Source organism: Loa loa, assembly GCF_000183805.2.
Source record: "Loa loa unplaced genomic scaffold supercont3.11, whole genome shotgun sequence".
Lineage (NCBI taxonomy): Eukaryota > Metazoa > Nematoda > Chromadorea > Rhabditida > Onchocercidae > Loa > Loa loa.
Genome location: NW_018108191.1, coordinates 537117 through 555434, shown reverse-complemented (window position 1 = coordinate 555434; position 18318 = coordinate 537117). Strand labels below are relative to the sequence as shown.

Below are 18318 nucleotides of genomic sequence, written 5' to 3'. Positions count from 1 at the left end.
TCAAACACACAAAACTAAATACCTAGTAGGATGCCTCTTATCTTCTTCCGCAAGTAAAATGCTACAAAATCAGTGTAACCGATGGTTTCAAGCGCCTCACGGATACGCTTTCCCGCTGGTGATCTTGTCACTGCTCCGCTAAATATCCTATCGATAATTTGTGGTGGAAGTGCTGGAAATGAGCAGCTTGAATTAAAATTTAATTAATATTAGTATATACTTATGCGTTAGCAATAGTGATAGCAATAGGCACAATTAAATGTAATCATTGTGTCACAACTATAATAATTATTTTAACCTCGTAAATGGTAAAATGAAAACATAAAATCACATGGAAATATATTATCTAGATGTTCTCCATAGCAAAAAACATATTAAAATTTCTCACCTCCGTTACAATGTTGCGACATATCGATTTTGCTGATAATCAAGTCGTGATCTTTGTCTAATTCATAAAATTTGCAATAAATTACATAGAAATGCTCATAGCTGAAGTAATTTGTTATCGCATTGATGTCATCCGTTGTTTCCAACTTCTTAACTGTCTGAAAAGTTGTAAATGAAAGTAAGGCCAAAAATTATAGCTTGTCGAATTTCAGCAAAATTAAATTCGATAAACTAGATAACGTAAATCTAACGAATAGATATAATTTGGGTCGAATTATAAAATAACTATGTAAGTCGCTTCTTGGAGTTTTTTAGGAAGTCAAAAATCAGGAAAATTAATTAGTCCTTGAAAGATTATAAACAAATGATCCAGCTTAATAAATCTTCAGATTCCATTTTGTTGCTTACTTCGAGGAAATTCGAACGGCGTAGCTCATTAATTGTAATTCGTCCAGTCCATGATCGATTGACTGCCCAAAATATCCTTACTATTACCTGGAAGAATGATTATCAAATTTGGAATAAATAAAGGGATACAAGAAGTGGAATAATTAAACGAACAAATCAATTTCAATATTAGCTTGTTTATTTAACTTTAACCCTGGTACGATATGAATGATCTCACTAATATGTTTTATAATAGGAATGATTTTCTCATTGCTGACTGATTTAGAATATTTCAACATAATAAGTCAGATTTAACTAGGAAATTCTTTATCTTTCATGAGGAAATAAATGAATTGAAATAAAAACTAAAAATTTTAGTTGGCCTCAAAAAAAAGCAAACCGTTTCAACATATCTTGAATGAAATTCTTCAGCTTCACGAAGAAAATGTAATCCAGGGAAGGTTTCGATGAGATCTTTAAGGATTGGTGCCAAATCTTCTTTGATCAAGTAATTTCGATGAGGTCCAGCTAGGGTATACACGAAACGCGCTGCTTCATCATGTGCCACTGCAGTCATTCTGGAAAGTACCTACCGTTTCTCATCGTCTAATTTAAAACCTTATCGTATGTGTCCTATCTTATCACCTATGATACGGGAGGTCGTTATCTCAAAAAATGTGAGGCTGGAGGTTAGAATATGCAAATATATATAGTTATTGGTATTAGAGACTAACATTAATATTCGATTGCTTTGAAAAAGCTCTATTCAATATAGGACCGAATTTCAATTAATTTCCAGTCAGTGATAAGAAACTTCACTAATTTGTGTATATTTAATTTCCACGGAAGCTTCTGTAACCACGACAACAAATGAAAAATTCGTTGGTTTTTTCGTTGTTGTTTTTTGGATGTATGGTTTGTTATATGATCAAATAAAACAAAGTACCTGTTCCACCAGGAAGCGAAATCCATCAAGGTGATTGGTCTTGACAAATTGTTACAACAAGAATCATAAACAGCCCGTTTCCAGTAGATAGGTATACCTGCCGCTCTACATACTTCGGCCATATCGGTCATTCTCACCTGAATTAAATTTGAAAGCCAAAAACAGAAGTTTAATAAAGTCTAAAGTACGTTTTGACATTTTGCCCAGATTTGACATCTGATACCTTATTTCCAATGGCATTGAATATATCGCTAACTCGTCTTAGTGCTGCGTCATTCTCGGATATTGAAATGGGAACTCCTTTTGGGAAGAAGAACCTTAAAGAAAAAGGTCAACAGTGAACATCTTTTTTGTGACCTTATTTTCGTCTTTTATTGAAAACAGTCACATGATGAAATATTACGACGGATCGCTATCCCATCCTTCATTCCCAAAATGGAAAACGACTGGAATAATACTGATCAAGATGCTTCTTGATTTTGTTATTCTTTAGACCGATCGAAACGAGCTAGACAAGTGTCCTCATCTCATATCACTAAACATTACACTTACCTTGGAACATCCACTACTTGTACTTTTGGTAAAGGAGGAGTTGTGGGCCATTTCGATTCCACCTTAATTCCATTCTGCTGCAACGAAATTTGATAGCACTTAGACCTTTTTTAACGCAAATTTGAAAAAACAAAAAGAAATCTTTTACTATCACGTATAACGTGAGTTTACAATATTTGGAGTTCTGAAAACATACCAGGATAGATTCTGAAGTAGTAATATAATATCTGATAAAAAAAGTGAGACACGCTAACACAACAGACTTAATCACATTTCGAATATATACTGGAATTAAAAATGAAATGAAAGTAAGTACCACACCAAAGCCTTTCCATTACTGGCATTACTGCATGGCTTACTGATACCGGTTTTCGTAATTGCACTTTTTTTCTCCATACGTCGTTCCGCAATACTACGATATGATATTAAATCTTCATTTTGATCGCTAAAATAGTATACAAAATCATCACTGTCCAGTTTTCAAAAATTTCTGTGAATTATCTGGCCGGTTACAATCTTCCTTTTCTCACATCTTAATTCATTGTTTTTTTATCTGCTTGTAGTAAGATCGCACTATATATCCCTAAAAATATTATCTATAATGCTAGCAGTTTTAACTAAACTTAGAATTACAAAAAAAAGGGAAAGTATTTTCACCTTATTTTACTTTTAAATTTGGAAGACTTTATCGGTGGTTGGAGTACAAAGTTCGTAGTTTCTTGTAACTCTCTGCAAAACAGTGTGGGTCATTAGGTTACTATTAAATAAATACTCTGATATCGAATAATGCTCTTATGAGAAAAGTAAAAAATACATGATCTTCAGCTGATTGTCTGCTTCTATTTCTGCAGTTGCTGTCGTTGGAGTGTCTTCATTATTCTGATATGGGATTTCTTCCTGAAATTGATGACTTAACTTTCATGTGTTTTCAGAAAATTCTGAAAATTTTTTCAAAAATCATAAAATTTCTGCAAATGGAAGAGAATTTCTCTGAGATTAAATAAAAATTTCCTAAAATAATCCCATCCATAACAATTCTGGTAGTTTATTGAGTTCAATTTACAATGAATCAGAAATGCCCGTCGAAGAGACATTCTGAAGATTTATTTCGTAAGATATGCCAGAAATTATATACATCACAAATGAAACTTTTGAAGTGACCATTACCGGTAGAGTGCAATACTGTTTTCCGCCTGCATAGAGTCCAATTAATGGTCGGTCAATTCAAAAGTTTTGTTCATGGGAAAAAAGCGTTTTTAGGATAGCGATATTGGAATTATAAAAAAGCATTCCATTTCAGGAAAATGCTTCAATAGAAAACGCTCGAAACAAAAATTTCAAATGGAAGTTTTCCCATGGAATTTTTGAACTCCTGATGATAGTCTCGTAAGTTAAAGAGTTTATGGAACAGAATATGAAAGTATCTGTGACATACATTTGTGGCCAATTCTTACAATTATCAGCATTTTGTTTTCTCTAAAAGGCAGCCATATAGAGATGATATTAAAAAAATGTTAAACAATCGATTGATGTGCTATTATGATCCCATTAGAATGATATTCATAGACTCCGATAATGACAATGATTAGGACTTAGATTATGAATTATTGGCCATAGCCATAAGCATGTTACTTTCAATCAGATCATTTTGACAGCCATCATAGGCGCTTCCTAAATTTCAAAATTTGTAGAAGTTATCATCTCTTTCGTTATACGTCATTTCCTTTTTATGATAAATATGCAGTAGAAAACATCTGTTCCAATATCTTGGCCTTTTGAATGGGCTGGATCGATGGCATTGTTTTCTTAAAGCGATCATTTTATCTCGAAATAATGACAGTAATTGTAACAGCAGTGTTAGCCTAGAAACTGGAAACTGTGACAAGCATCGAGTCAGTGACCAATTGATGAACAACAATTGCTAAATTTATGACTTCATTTAGTATCTAATCTTACAAGAATCTGTGAAAATATCACGGGAAAAAAGCAGAACGAAATATCTTCTAAAGATTGTAGCTATGAGAAGTTGATTCATATTTTTTTTTTTGGGGGAGGGAGGGGGGAGAGGGGAATTGACACTTTTTCATTTTTTGCAAGCTATAAGTAGTGCCAAATTTTCCTGGCCTCCCTTATTTGGTCATTCATGAGCTTCTAAGCTTCTAAATGAATAAAGAAAGATCATTAAAACATATAAGCTATAGGTTAGTTGATACAACAAGAAAAGGCATACTGGGAAAGACAGGAAATCTTTGAATACTTTTTCTCGAACAAAGAAAATTTAGAATCTAATTGTTTTAGACATGGTTGTTAATTTGGTAGCAAAAATACGAAATTGCAGTTTTTGCTGAAATATCAGTTTGGTTTTCGAGGAAAGTACAGATATAATTGAAATGAAAAAAGATAGATAAAAATCTCTGATATCAAAGGGATATCAAAAATTCGAACAGCTCAGAGATATGAAAACTATGAAAAGGAAAACAAACAAAATATGAAATGCACTAAAATGTGATGAAAAATGGCGAGAAAAAGAATGACAAATAAACATTCAGGGAATGGAAGTATTTCCTATATCCTGATTTTATCTGACATATGTACTTGTTCAGTAAGACAATCTGCTTGTCAACATTTACGCCATCTACGCCTTTCTTATCATGTTCACTATCCTCTACCTCTGTATCAAATTGCTGATGAAAACAATTCTGCTTGAAAGTTATCTTTCACATATATTCGTCATACGATCAAAACTTATACCTTTGCTTCTACAAGTTGTTTGGACTGCGGGAATTGAAAGACCGATTCGATATCGGCGGATGGCTGAAATACACGTAACGATGTACCGCTTATATCAGCATGGATTATTGGCTTCGTACGATATACTGATGATCGTGGTGACATGGGTCCCAGTGGTGACCTGATAGGAGAAACCTGAAGACATATCTAAACTATTGTAGACAAATTTAGTTGAGTTGAGTTAAGTTTACAAATTCAGTTCATATTTAGTCGAGTTTGCAAGATTTAAAAAATCAACAAAATATGTTGTATTGTGTAGAACCTTTTTAAGCCACATATTCCAAAAATTCCAAAATGTATTAGCATAATGTACTGTCGAACTTAATTTCAGAGTAATTGTTAATCAAAATTTGTATAATTAAGGAAGAAAAAAGTCTTTTCATGTAAGTATTGGGAGACCGTTGTGATATGATAAGAATCTGTCGTGAGTGATAATAACTCATTAAGGTATGCATCAAGCTGAAAATTTACTAGAAATTTATAAATACTGCATCGTTAATTAAGCCTTAATTGGGTTTCACCTTTTGTACTTTAATATATTGTTTGTATCACCATTCCTTACATCTCGGACTACTAGCAAGGGAATATGGTAAAAAGCATTTTGGAGATTTTGGTGGAATAAACAAATAAACCTCATTTCTTTGTCGTTCTGTACCAGTTAGTGCACAAGCAATTCGTAGTAAATTCGGGGCACCAGGCCTTCTCTCAAATTCGGATATACGCGATGCAACGCTACCATTGGAAGGTACTGGGAAGTTTGGTGCACTCCCAAAACGCACGCCACTACGATTCACATAGATTGCTGCTATATTATTCAAATATTGGTAAGATTTTTAAAAAAAAAAGAAAAAACAGGAACAAAAAAGATTTTTTTTTTAAATTTTTCTAAAAACATTCAAAAAAAAATTTCCGAAACATTGAGAAATTGGAAAGTCTTCCAACTGAATTTAAATAATATTTAGAATGATAATGTACGGCATACAATGAACGACATGAAGATTTCGCGCAGTTTTACCCCAAAGTGACGATATGTCTGAATACTTCATAAAATTTGAGACTCAAATATTTTACCAAATATGAAACAAAAATAAAAATTACTTCCACGTGGTTCAAATCCAGCCTGTATTAGCTGTTCACGTATATTGTGTTTTGGTTTCGGATGTGGTAATCCACTTGGAGCATTATAGCTAGAGCTTGTATCACTTGTTGCCTCAGGACTTGGGCTATGCGCCAATAACGCCCCATTAATAAATGATGTTAAGGCTGCAAAAGAAACGAAATTTATTTTGTTCACTTTTCTATCAAAAACTGACGGAATAATTTTTTAAATCAAATCAGTGGAATCAAATATCTTTAATTGGATAAGAAACATCATAATTCTTTGTTGGAAAGTATCTCTAACTAATTTGGTCTAAGCTATCTTTCTTCACATAGAAGTAGCAATAACTGCATGATGTCGAAACAGTGCAAAATGTATCTTTGAAGGTTTCAAATTAGGAAAGAAGACAGAGGGCAGTTTCGCTGTCGCAATAATGTCCTCATCCGTACTGTCAGTTATCTGACCATTAAATGAACTAAGAAGTATGGTTTAGTAATTTCAGAAGAGCTTTGCATAATTATACATGCGCTTGCATCACCCCGTAAGAAGTATTATGCTGTACAAGTAATCATGGAAACTAACTGATTGTAGGTATTGGTATATTCACGGATGAGTCGAAATTCACAATGTAAAGAAAACAAATAGTTCAGATAACTTCGATATCTTACCTTCTCTTTTGCCAACTGGACTGGACGAGGGCAAATCATAGAGTGGAAATTTAGCACATCCACCGTTACGGGTAAGCGCATAATTGCTATTAAGTTCTGCAACTGCACTATCCAAAGATGCAAAATTTGGCTCAGTGATACCTCCATTGATGCTATTTTCTTTGGTTTCTATCTGTAAATTATGCTTTTCATATAAAGAATCAGTGAATCTTTCCAATATAGAATCAAAAGGTTAACTGATCCTTAATAGAAATGCAGCGAGATTCCGGATGAGCTACACTGACCGGAGGTATAACGGTCGATCTTTTGATTGTAACATGATCCATTTGTGGTGATGAGCTCTTAACTGCTTCTAAAAAATTTGCTTTCCGTCTTGCCAAATTATCGCCAGAAAATCGTCGGCCTAATCGACTGGTGCCAGTTTCACTGACCGATTCATCCAATAATTCCATACGTTGCGCAGCGGTTAGCGGTGATGAAATGCGTGGTGTAACTGAAACCATTGAGGGACTGTTAGAATTCCGAAGATCAATCGATTGCTGGATCACGACAACAGAAACACAAAACTATTGTTAACAAACGGTACCTGAACGACCTTTAATAGTTGCTTCCCAAAAATTGCCCAATTCCCGACGAGATGCCGGACGTTGTAGTTCTGGCGCTTCGGCAGCATGACGTCGTTCAACTGCATTAGCAAGAAGTGATGGTCGTCTGAAAGGAATATAAAGCTGGGGATAGCCTGTTTTTTACTATTTTAACAAATGACTGATAATTAATTTAAAGATCAACCTCCCACTGGAATCCAAATGTTCATTAATTGTGAGATTTCCTTGACTTGCTGATTTTGCGAGCGCCCTTTTCGGCAAAGTCATCGAGCCATTCGTTGCAAAATCATAATTGTTCAATATTTCCTCCTCTGATAATAACCCAGTGTTACCAAAGCGATTTCGCATCGTTGAAAATGATGATCTGAAGTTCAACAATTCATAAGGTTTAGAAGATTAAAGTGTTCTCTATTGAATATTTCGAAGAACTAAATTCTCTCGCTTTGCTTAGAGTTTAAAATTAAATTTAAATTTGTACTGCGTTACATACCTTCATTTTCTCAATCTTTTGCTTTACCTTACATATTGATAGATTTTTGAATAACTAAACTTTGAAACGAAATCAAAATTTGTAAAATTGTCATTTAGTACAAACCGCCATTCTTTCGTTGATTTCGACATGTTTCCTTTGTCTTGTAATAGTGATTCGTCTAGTAATGCGTCCAAACTGGAGTAATCAACGATTGGTACTTGAGTAGATTTTGACGTACTTTGGATATTACTGCTTGCTGTTTGCTCTCCTACAAACACTAACCCATTAAATATTATCAAAGATGAGCAAAAGGCTGCAGGTAAACTCTAATTTGGTACCAAGCAACTTGCATCATTATTGATCTCTATTTCTTCTCATAGAATTGGCTTTCAACGTAATCAATCTTGTCATCATGCAGAATTTCATCATTTCAGAACATGGTGATACATGAGATGATATGATTAAAGCATTTTATCATACATACCGATGTAGGTATGATACGGATATGAAATGTACTTTGTAGTAGTAGTAATAGTAGTAACATTAATTATATTACATTAAAAAGGATTACAAAAATAACATCTTACCGCTACTGAATGAACGATCGTATTTAGAAGAGATTAATGAGATTGAACCATTCGTTGGAGAAGTATTTGTTTGATATTTGGCTTGATAATTGTTCGGGTCTGAGTTGTTCCGTGATAAATAATGCCAATTAATATCTTGATCGATGAATGGAACATCAATTAACGCATCATCAATAGATGCTCCCTTTGGTATTGATAGTTCAACAACTGGATACGTTACGTGAGTATGTTGACTCCCAGTTGGATGATAAGTTAAACGTTTAATTAGTCTATTTTCAGCGTGATATATCTAAAAACACGTCGATAGAATAATAAAAAAGCAAAAGTAATAAAAAATCATCAAATTAAGTTTTAAAAGTAAAGATCACATCTAGCAGCTTTATTTGGTTAATTGTTTTATATCCAAGCAATCTTCATGAGCCTATAATCATATGACAATGTTTTTCTATAACAGTGATAAGTTTGAATTACTAGTAGAGAGTAATCGTAAAAGAGATGAAGATTCACGTGAGACACTGTTCTGATTCCCAAAATGAACTCCTTGTTGACAGATATTAAATGGGAAAAATGAACAAATATTAAATGAATCATTCTTTTATTAGATAGGTAATAGATGAAAATGTTCCAGCTTGTGCATTACTTTATCAATGATAATAATGCACAATTAGATTTTCTCAGGTGAAATGGCTGATTTCGAAAAGTTAATTTCTTGTTCTGTTTGTTTAATTAAATTTACTCTCTGGTTCTCATGTCATTCTATTCTATTTTATGTGTCTTTTTAACAATGCCAAAGTTCTAACAGGTAGTTACGTTGAATTTTTACGATTTCTGTTGTTGAAGCATGGAAATAGTGAAGTTTAGAATATTAATTTGACATATTTAATATGTCGTTTAAAAGAGAGAAAAAAAGAACGAACTTGAGGCTTTTTACATGGAAGACTATCTGTTCTCTGAATATCAGAAGGAAATTGATCGGTTGATTTTGTCAGATTGAAAAATTTGAGCGGGTTTTGTGTTAAGTGATTTCTTGTTCGATCTGCTGGAAAAGAAGACTCATTTCTTTTATACTTTCAAGATTCTCAAAGATTGTGAAATTCGCTCGTCATTCAGTGATGGAATTTGGAACAACTGGTAAGGTGACGAATTTTCACCCGAAACAAAAAAAAAGCATAACAGTGAAAAAATTCGAACCCGGCACTATAAGAAAATGATCGAGTCATGATCAGCGAGTTTGCATTTGAAAATGTTCATTTAGAATACACCCGTAAAACAGGCACACACACACACAACTCCCTTAACAAAAAAGAAAAAAACAATTATATCTCGATTGTCGCTTTTTCTAGGTCAAGGTTTTTACCTTTTACCAGTTATTTTAATTTTTAACCTTAACTAAATACAAATTTTTAAGTCCTGCTTACTGACTTGCTGCGAGTGTTTTCTAGTTATGAACTTATTGGATGACAGACGTAGTCACTGTGTAAGTGAAGAAAAAGGATGCCAAATTTTGAAAAAAGAAAAAAAAAGTGGTCAGAAAGAACACCTAGCTTCATTATTTAGTTGAATAGATCAAGCTCGAAAAGTCATGCTGCTAGTATAGATGTAATTATCTAAGCCTAGTTCGGCTATATCAAATTAACGAATTTAAATGACTAGGTTGCCTGAAACTGATTTTAAATTCATAATTAAACTTAAAAAACTTCGCTATAATAAGCAGCTCATTATGTTGATGTTTGCAAAATATCACCGTTTACTTTTTCTATAGAAAGAAAAAGTTAGAAATTACCAATGTCCTGTGAATGTAAATTGACAGAAGGATTTGAATGGGAGGTGATTAATAAATTAACTTCTTCAGCAAGCTTTGAATTCCTTATTTGGTCGTTGAAATGATTGTCGGGAATAGTGATGCTCAGGTGACGGTAATCTGCTGTGTCGGGTTCACGGAGACTGAAATCGTCGTGATGCTCCTCTACTGAATAGAATTGTTGATTATGATTTAACAGTTTTTCTGAAAAGCACTAAACAAAAACATAATTATTCGATTTTCATTGTGCAATGACGAATTGAGCTAAGATAAAAGTGCAAAAGTTTTTACAAAATTTGAAATTTCATTGGGTGGATAAACCCGTTCCGGCAATTTATTTGATCGTGATAATGTACGCGTTTTCACAAAAAAACGGATCATATTGAGGATGAGAGGATATTTGCCTAACAAAAACTGAGCCTGAATTTTAAATCAATTCCGGGAATAAGAACACAAACAAAATTTCATATTTAATCACATATCAAATAATGTCAGTCTTTCGCAATCAAAATATGAAATCCTAGAAAGTATGTCTACTTACCTGTTTGATAATCAAGAAAATTGCTTTTCTCGAAAGGAGAAAAATTAGTGTCGTTGTATGAATGCGCAATTTCAACACGTGGTTGTACAACGGGTATGGAACGTGAGATATTGTCAAAAGCAAATGCTCGTTGTGAATTGTTTATTGAAAGATTGTCGTGCAGGTTTAGTTCAAATTTTTCTGAAAATACCGATCCTATGCAAAGAAAGGGAATATTTCACTTCTGTTAATTCATTTGCATTGATTTGCAAGTAATATATTTTGTTGTAACCTAAAAATTAGTTTTGGATACAGGTGTAAGCGGTTGTTGACAAGTTGAATAACGATTGTTTGCTGCGCATAGAGAATTACTCTGACGACCATCAACGTAAGAATCTTTCGCTGTAATTGAGAATCGCTGCTGATTCATCAAATTAAGCCACAGTGATAGTATTGCAATTTACGGAGATAATAGCTCCTGGAACATCGTATATAATTGATGATATTATGCTGAAATATTACGAAGCATCATTAGGAAGTTATTAAATAAAATATTCCCACACAAATTGATATGTTTGATTTAGTTTCTCTCAAAAATCTAATTCTAAAAATACCTTTTTTCATAAAAATCAACCTTCAAGCAGAATAATCCAAGTTGACAAGTAGAGTCGTTGTGTAAGCATAATCATCTTCAGCTATAAATACTTCCGATAAAGTATGCAAAAGCACCTCACTACTCCATTTGCATACGACGATCTGAAAGGACTAGAACCGGAATTGAATAATGCTTCAAGAATGCTTAATGACCATACAGTTACGTGTTAAAAACATATCAGAAATATAATGAAAATCATAATAAACACATGAAATGCAACGAGGAAGCACATATGTAAACGCAAAATACGCAAATGATGTAATATTTTTCACGAAAATTTATTTTTTGTAGAAATAGCGCCAATTAACAAGAACTAAAATAGGCCACAGTGGGTTGTTTAATTCAAACAGTGTCATATTTTGGCAAGAAATAATTATTTCTACTCATTTATCTATCATGAATATGCAAAAGAGTAATTAGATGGGTAATAGAATTCGGACTTCACTGTTATAGGTATTTAGTTTGTACGTACAATGTTACCTAAATATAATATCCTGAAATGATTCCGAGTAATTTCATTCATTATAACTTAGAGCAGTGAAATAGGATAGAAGAATTCGTTCCTTTTTATCAAGGTTATCCGGATTAGTGTATATCTTTTTCAGGTAAGTTGATCCCTCTAAAGTACGTTAGTGATATCTGTTCCTTAATCGATAGGTTTGACTGATCGGTTTTTTTTTGGCCAATGCATAGCGCTACTTTCCGTCCCTTCTATATTCTTTTTTTGCGAGAAAGAGAAGCAAAATACTAAGTTGAAGAAGAAAAGATTGGAATTAAATGTGGAAATGTAGAAGATGATGAACTGCAAGAAATAGAGTAGAAGAAAGGTATGTATGATGACCTTTGGAGTACAAGTGAATGACCCAATGTTAGGCTTCACAGTGCGGTGAGTTTAACTCAATTACTGTAATCATGGATACAAATGTAAGCTTAATGCAAATGGATGTAGCTTATCACCATGGTGATATGGGACAAGACTAAATCATCCGATACTCTCGACAGTAGCTATGTTTGTTATATTCATGAAATATGTAATGCTCGCTAAGAGATTTGAACCAGTCGTCAATCTTTCTGGACCATTCAATTTGCCTTTTGAACAAAAAAAAAAAAAACAAAGAATGAATTAGTGAAAGTAATAAAAAGCTTTCACAACTATTCTCAAAATACCTCTGCTTTTTTTAGGAAGTCACGGGAATTTTGAACTTCAACAAATCAGGAGAAGTATTTGTAGGAGTTTAAGAAGTGATAAAGGAGAAACTGTCGAATATTGCAAAGTAAATCGTAGAAGAGTTTACACTTTCTTGGATCGATATTTCACAAAGAGAAATATTTGCAAAACCAATGAAATAACTTATTAACCTTTTGATTTTATCAAAAAACTAACGAATTTTAAGGTGAAGGATACGATCAGTTAATCAATCAGACAATATAATCGTTAGATTGGAATTGAAGGAGGATATATTGGTTATTATTTACAACAAGATTTCTTCTTTGTTTATTTCAGTATTTCGCCAAATTTTGTTAATTAAGCATTAATAAAATGTACGCTAATTTCAAACTAATATTGATAAAACTAAAATCATCAAATATTGAAGGTAATTATTACAAAGTGTGCTGAAATAAAAAGAAAACAATAACAGAAGCTAAGCTATTATTTGGATCTTGAAATCGCAAGAGTAAGTGATGATGATGGATAACGGCATTGACACTAGCAGATAAAACGAAAAGGAACAACTAGTTGGAGGGAAAAAGCAGATGAGATAGTACTAATGGGCGCTGATGGCGTCTTCGATATGAAAAGATACTGTAAATATAAAATAGTACAAATTATGACATACCTGGAAACTTGCCTGCAGTATGCCACGACAATATTCTTTCAGTCTATCTTTATATGGAAAATCAATTAATGTTTTAATCAGACTGATATACATCATCAACCAGTTCATGAACGATTATGTTAGTCACTTAGACGTGAATAAAAATGAGATAGACATTGATAAGACCATTATCTCTTCAAGCAACCCAATCAATGTCATCATCATGAAGGCCAAGGAGACAACGATAATTCGATTGTTTTCTTAACTATTTACTGTATTCCGCTATCCGGAATGGCATTGATATTGATAAGATTTCGCCAACCTTAGTCGATCCATTTTCTCCAGATTGTTCAACTGCAAAGCAACAACATCCCATCTGGTGGAAAGTTTCCCTTTTTCATTCTACTCTTTTCTATAATTATATTCGAAAGCTTCTTCATAAAAATTCCACAAAAAATATTCATTTTATATTCTTAGTTTATTTCTTCAACAATGAAGCAATTGGGAAAGTGACATGATTGTTGGGAAACATTATCGTCATGAATACTTAATCTCTAATGAGATTATTGAATTAGTTAATGTAAGCAATAAACTATGAAGAAAAAGTAAAAATTGAAGTTAAAAATACATGAGCATTGATCAACAAAGTTTCTACTCGTTGTAAATTTAATATTTTTAATAGTGAACTGATATGAATAACACAAAATGTAATGTCAATAGTTTTAGTTTCCACTAAGAAAGGTACTGCTAAAGAGGGATAGCTTCTTTTGTGAAAAAGGTGCGGTAAAGGAAGATGCATTGATGATTGAATTCAGATCTGTGTTGTTGAAACCTTTCATCACCTCTGGACGCTGCTCTTCGTCTATTGGCATAGCTTTGTAAATACGCTAGAGATTGTGAAATTGTATACAAGAAAGTGGAGAGGAGCAGGAAGAGGATGAAGAAGAGGAGGTCCTGACCATTCCATCTATTTAACAATATCAACAGTTGTTTCTCGTTATTATCTAGTTCTTTCTCGAACATCAGGTTTGAAGGGAAGGAGTGGCAGCTACAGCAACTTTAAGAAGGGATAAATTAGAGAAGAGAGAAGAGAAACACGAGGTTGATACCATCCTCAGGTTCTGAGTTAATGACATCAAGAAGTATGGGGAAGTGAAGTGTTGATAGTAGTAGTAGTAGCAGCAGCAGCAGCAGCAGCGGCAGCAGCAGCAGCAGCAGCAGCAGCAGCAGCAGCAGTATGAAGCTTCTTTTTTTTGAAAATAGAACTTGAGCTGAACAGAGAAAGTCAGGAGGACCTAATAATTGAAGATTAATGATATGGGAGGTCTAAGCTTCTGCAGATCATTGGTCTATGTATTAGCACCACACATTACTGCATTCACAGGAGGATTATTGTGTACATATGTGTGTTCCGATGCTGATCGAATAATTGTAGAATTTATGTCAATTATGGTAACTAGTATTTTTTAATCAATTAGACTTAATTAAGCTCTCTTAATTAATTGCATTCCATATTTTGTTGGTCATTACAATGAAACTGTACACCTTTTTCAAAAATGATTTTTTTTTGACAGCAGCTTGTAACAATAAATGAAGAACAGAAAGGTAGTGTAAGGTTACTTGTCAATTCCTTACAAAATTACCTGTTGTAATAATCTTCAAAGAGTGATTGGGAAATATAATCAGGCAAGTATATATAAAAGGCAAGAAATGAATGAACTCTTTGGTTATATAGCTAGAATGAATATTGGCAGGAAAAGTCAAACGAAATGCCATGTCTGCTAGGTCAACAAAACACAAATTTTTCTTTAAGGTCTTACTTTAGTAGGCAGCATCCGACTAGCGGGTAAGATCAGGGTAGCGGATAGCACAAGAGTAGTGGGCAGCATCTAGATAGCGGACAACCATTAGTGTAGCGGGTAGTATTTCTCATGTAAGGATTTGCATATGGGAAACTTCTTAAATATGAGTTTCATTGCTAGACAAAATGTATGGATAAGAGTGATAAGAGAGAAACGGTTGGTTCATTCTGAACCACTTTTTGGGACGCATGTATGAGGTAATCATCCTTTTTGTAACTTAAGTAATTGGAAAAACATTTAACTCCGTTCAGGTAAAAATGTCTTACATCAATAAGTTGATTTGATAATGTGTATTGTGGAGATTGAAAAAAATTCTAACTTTCCGTCCTCAAAACAATTTCGATTACCACTGATATTTGTAATCCTGGATTGTACTGGCAATCAAGAACCAAAGTAGCCCATAATCAAGACGGTGTTTGTATGGTGCGGATTTGGAATTTCGTTAGTCACTGTTTATTAAATAGAACTCCAGTGATGAGGTTTCGCTATCATCGGAATCAATTCATTTGGATGATATCGATGGTACAGTAATGCAAGTGTTGATATGCATGCAAGTACGAAATACTTTTTACGATGAACACTAAAGGCCAGGATAAATTGTTTTACTATCACTTCTTAGCAATGATAAGAGCTTTTGTCCCTTCGTTCCTCAAAAGCGAATGTTTCATTATCTTGAAGTTCTTCCTTTCCTTCCTCAACAATCATTGTACACTTGTAAATATGAATGTCGTTGTCCATTTTAAACAGTTTCAAGGTCAATTCATTTTGTTTTAGACATATGTCGTGCTATTTCCACTTATTTATTGCTGGTTCTTTGGATGTCCATGCAGTGGTCACAACACGACAGAACTGGAATTTGAGTGGAAGAGCAAGGACGCAGAAGTCATCCAAAAGAAAAATGCCATCGTCTGCTATTGCTAGAATAAGAAAATTTGTTTAATGATATAATTCTGTTATATTTATCATCATTACGTAGTCATAACAATTTCCGTTGAAAGTAACCATTAGTTGAAGTATGAATGATTGCACAACTGACATCGTAAACTTCTCTGAAGAGTGATACGGGGCGCAATCATGCTAGTATCGGTCGTCCTTTTCTTCCCATATCATTAGTCTTATATTTCGTCATCTTAGCAGCATTCAAGCAGGCTTGATGGTTTGCTAACATTCATTATTCAACTTCACTATCTATGTCCTCCAGCCTAAGCTGAGAATTTTCAACCTATCTCAGCAAACAGCCAATCATATTAAAGTAAGTGTTGCAGAAAGCAACAGAAATACTGCACCAACAAAAGTTACGAGCCCATCAAAAACGGATATGGCAAGAAAAGCAAGCAAGGCCAAACCATACCGATGAAGATGTTCCAATAACAAAGATTCCTGACGTAATCGTTCAACCCAAAGACTCTACATTTATTCCAGCCACCCAAACTGCTACACATCACTTGTCTCCTACGGACCTAAACCAAGGGTTGAAGTCCCATTCTTCCCGGGAACAAAACTTAGTTTTGCAAAAAGATCACAAAGGCACAGTTTAATCGGGAAATACAGTAAGATAACAGACTTATTGGGCATGCATTACGAAATAACAATGTATTGGAGTATCCGTATGATTGGGAGAAGTATCTCGAACCATCGAGAAACACCGAAGGGACGGAAAGCAAAGTTTTGTAAAGGCATAACGGTAAATACTGTACCAACTTTCTTTAGGCATTTCCAGTAGGAAATGCGAATAAAATATATCTCACCCTCCTCAATGTTTTCACAGAAAATAAAATCCAAAGATACTGCAAGTGCCTATTAACGTACCAGAGTGTGGTAGGAATGTTATCAATAAGCGCTGTAGAAAAAGTTCTATTCCAGAATTTTTGAAAAGGCAGGAAATGACGGAAAATAGTACAGAATAATGAGATGAGGAGAATAATGAGAGATACTTTGAAATTTTTGGTCATAGTGAAGAGAAGGGATAAGACATGACTGGGGTTTTGACTTACTTAGACAGAAGTAATCCTCAATAGAATATTCTCGCCGAAATCAACACAAGACTGTAAATCAAATACCCACATGAGGCAAAAATGTTTGCACAACAGCCTGCTCAAAGTTACTCAAATTTCTTTTCACAATGGTGAATCTTCGAATGGTTGGTGAGGTCGATAATATGCAACTTCGGTTTGTGGGTTCAGTTTGTGGATTGGGTTTGTGGATTCGGGTTTTAGCAGGACAATGTGTGCTATACAGCTGGGGACGGGAAGGAATGTTTCTCAGCGAACTTAAGTGAGATTTAGATGCATTCCTTTACTAGCATTCATTCAGTTATAAAGTTTACATCATAACAATCCGAATGGAATGGCCAAAGTACTTTGCTTGCACATAACTGATATTTTGGCAGTTTACTTTGTTACTGTTATCATTGGCTTTTGTTTTGTGTTTCTTTTTTTTCCCCTTTTAAATGGTTAAAACATTTGCGGTAATATGTCAGGTGGCTCACAGTCGGACTTTTAGAATGAATATGGATGAAGAGTAATGTACTGAGCCTTCATGTGCAGCCAAAGGATATAGAGAGTACATTGTATATATCGGAAAATAAACAAGGGAACCTGCGCACTTATATGCCTATGAGCAAAGTCTGAAGCCATTGCAAGATCACAGTGGTAGAAACTTTTTTTATTTCGTCAGTTTGGAAAGATTAATGTCGCTCCTTTCCATACTTGTTAGGAGGTTTGGGCGGATAATAATGTGTGGGGGATTAAAAACCTTAAATTTAAAAACCCAAGAGAGATATTTAAAATGACCGTCAAGTGAGGCTAGTCGAGACTTCCATGGTTTAATTTTCCGTCATATAAGATGAAATTTCCAGTTGCATTTTTTTATTCAGGACAATTATAGCAAAAACTGAAGATGACGTTGTGGAATCAATCGCTGTCGACTCAGATTTAGACTATTCGAATACGCTGATATCTCGGGAAAGGAAGACCTTATGGACGCTTAATCTGAAAGTCCTATCCTTTAGCCTGCCGTCGAAAGAGAGTGCAATGAACTTGGCGGACAGTGTGGAAATCTAAAATAAATGAACATGATGACTTATGAGATTACAAATTTAAATGTCAGTCATTTAAATGCCACTGTGATTTTTGCAGTTGTGAAAGTCACAAAGAAATACTGGAGATACC

General features: G+C 34.0%; 3 protein-coding genes across 3 annotated transcripts in view; 2 read left to right on the top strand and 1 right to left on the bottom strand.

The window, feature by feature from the left end:
* Positions 1 to 11244, bottom strand: part of LOAG_16650 (EF hand family protein) — a gene marked incomplete at its 5' end in the record, with an annotated part of 13411 nt that extends 2167 nt beyond the window's left edge. Inside the window, 22 exons of the mRNA XM_020449297.1 lie at positions 389 to 545; positions 796 to 882; positions 1175 to 1352; positions 1721 to 1857; positions 1944 to 2037; positions 2273 to 2349; positions 2594 to 2717; positions 2930 to 3001; positions 3087 to 3169; positions 5024 to 5197; positions 5695 to 5867; positions 6161 to 6325; positions 6830 to 7001; positions 7114 to 7322; positions 7416 to 7540; positions 7619 to 7798; positions 8030 to 8174; positions 8494 to 8782; positions 9411 to 9532; positions 10277 to 10498; positions 10836 to 11015; positions 11187 to 11244. Of these exons, the coding sequence (XP_020307215.1) occupies positions 389 to 545; positions 796 to 882; positions 1175 to 1352; positions 1721 to 1857; positions 1944 to 2037; positions 2273 to 2349; positions 2594 to 2717; positions 2930 to 3001; positions 3087 to 3169; positions 5024 to 5197; positions 5695 to 5867; positions 6161 to 6325; positions 6830 to 7001; positions 7114 to 7322; positions 7416 to 7540; positions 7619 to 7798; positions 8030 to 8174; positions 8494 to 8782; positions 9411 to 9532; positions 10277 to 10498; positions 10836 to 11015; positions 11187 to 11244 (3223 nt within the window). The remainder of the gene's footprint in view (positions 1 to 388; positions 546 to 795; positions 883 to 1174; positions 1353 to 1720; positions 1858 to 1943; positions 2038 to 2272; positions 2350 to 2593; positions 2718 to 2929; positions 3002 to 3086; positions 3170 to 5023; positions 5198 to 5694; positions 5868 to 6160; positions 6326 to 6829; positions 7002 to 7113; positions 7323 to 7415; positions 7541 to 7618; positions 7799 to 8029; positions 8175 to 8493; positions 8783 to 9410; positions 9533 to 10276; positions 10499 to 10835; positions 11016 to 11186) is intronic.
* Positions 11245 to 14415: 3171 nt separating this feature from the next.
* LOAG_01671 (hypothetical protein) lies at positions 14416 to 15732 on the top strand (the record flags this gene model as incomplete). Its single annotated transcript, XM_003137209.1, has 6 exons — positions 14416 to 14428; positions 14457 to 14521; positions 14595 to 14738; positions 14861 to 14901; positions 15112 to 15132; positions 15621 to 15732. The coding sequence occupies 6 exons, from the start codon at positions 14416 to 14418 to the stop codon at positions 15730 to 15732; spliced, it is 396 nt and encodes a 131-aa protein (XP_003137257.1).
* Positions 15733 to 17270: 1538 nt separating this feature from the next.
* On the top strand, positions 17271 to 18210 carry LOAG_01670 (hypothetical protein; the record flags this gene model as incomplete). The annotated part of the gene is made up of 2 exons (XM_003137208.1): positions 17271 to 17422; positions 18024 to 18210. The coding sequence occupies 2 exons, from the start codon at positions 17271 to 17273 to the stop codon at positions 18208 to 18210; spliced, it is 339 nt and encodes a 112-aa protein (XP_003137256.1).
* Positions 18211 to 18318: the final 108 nt, after the last annotated feature.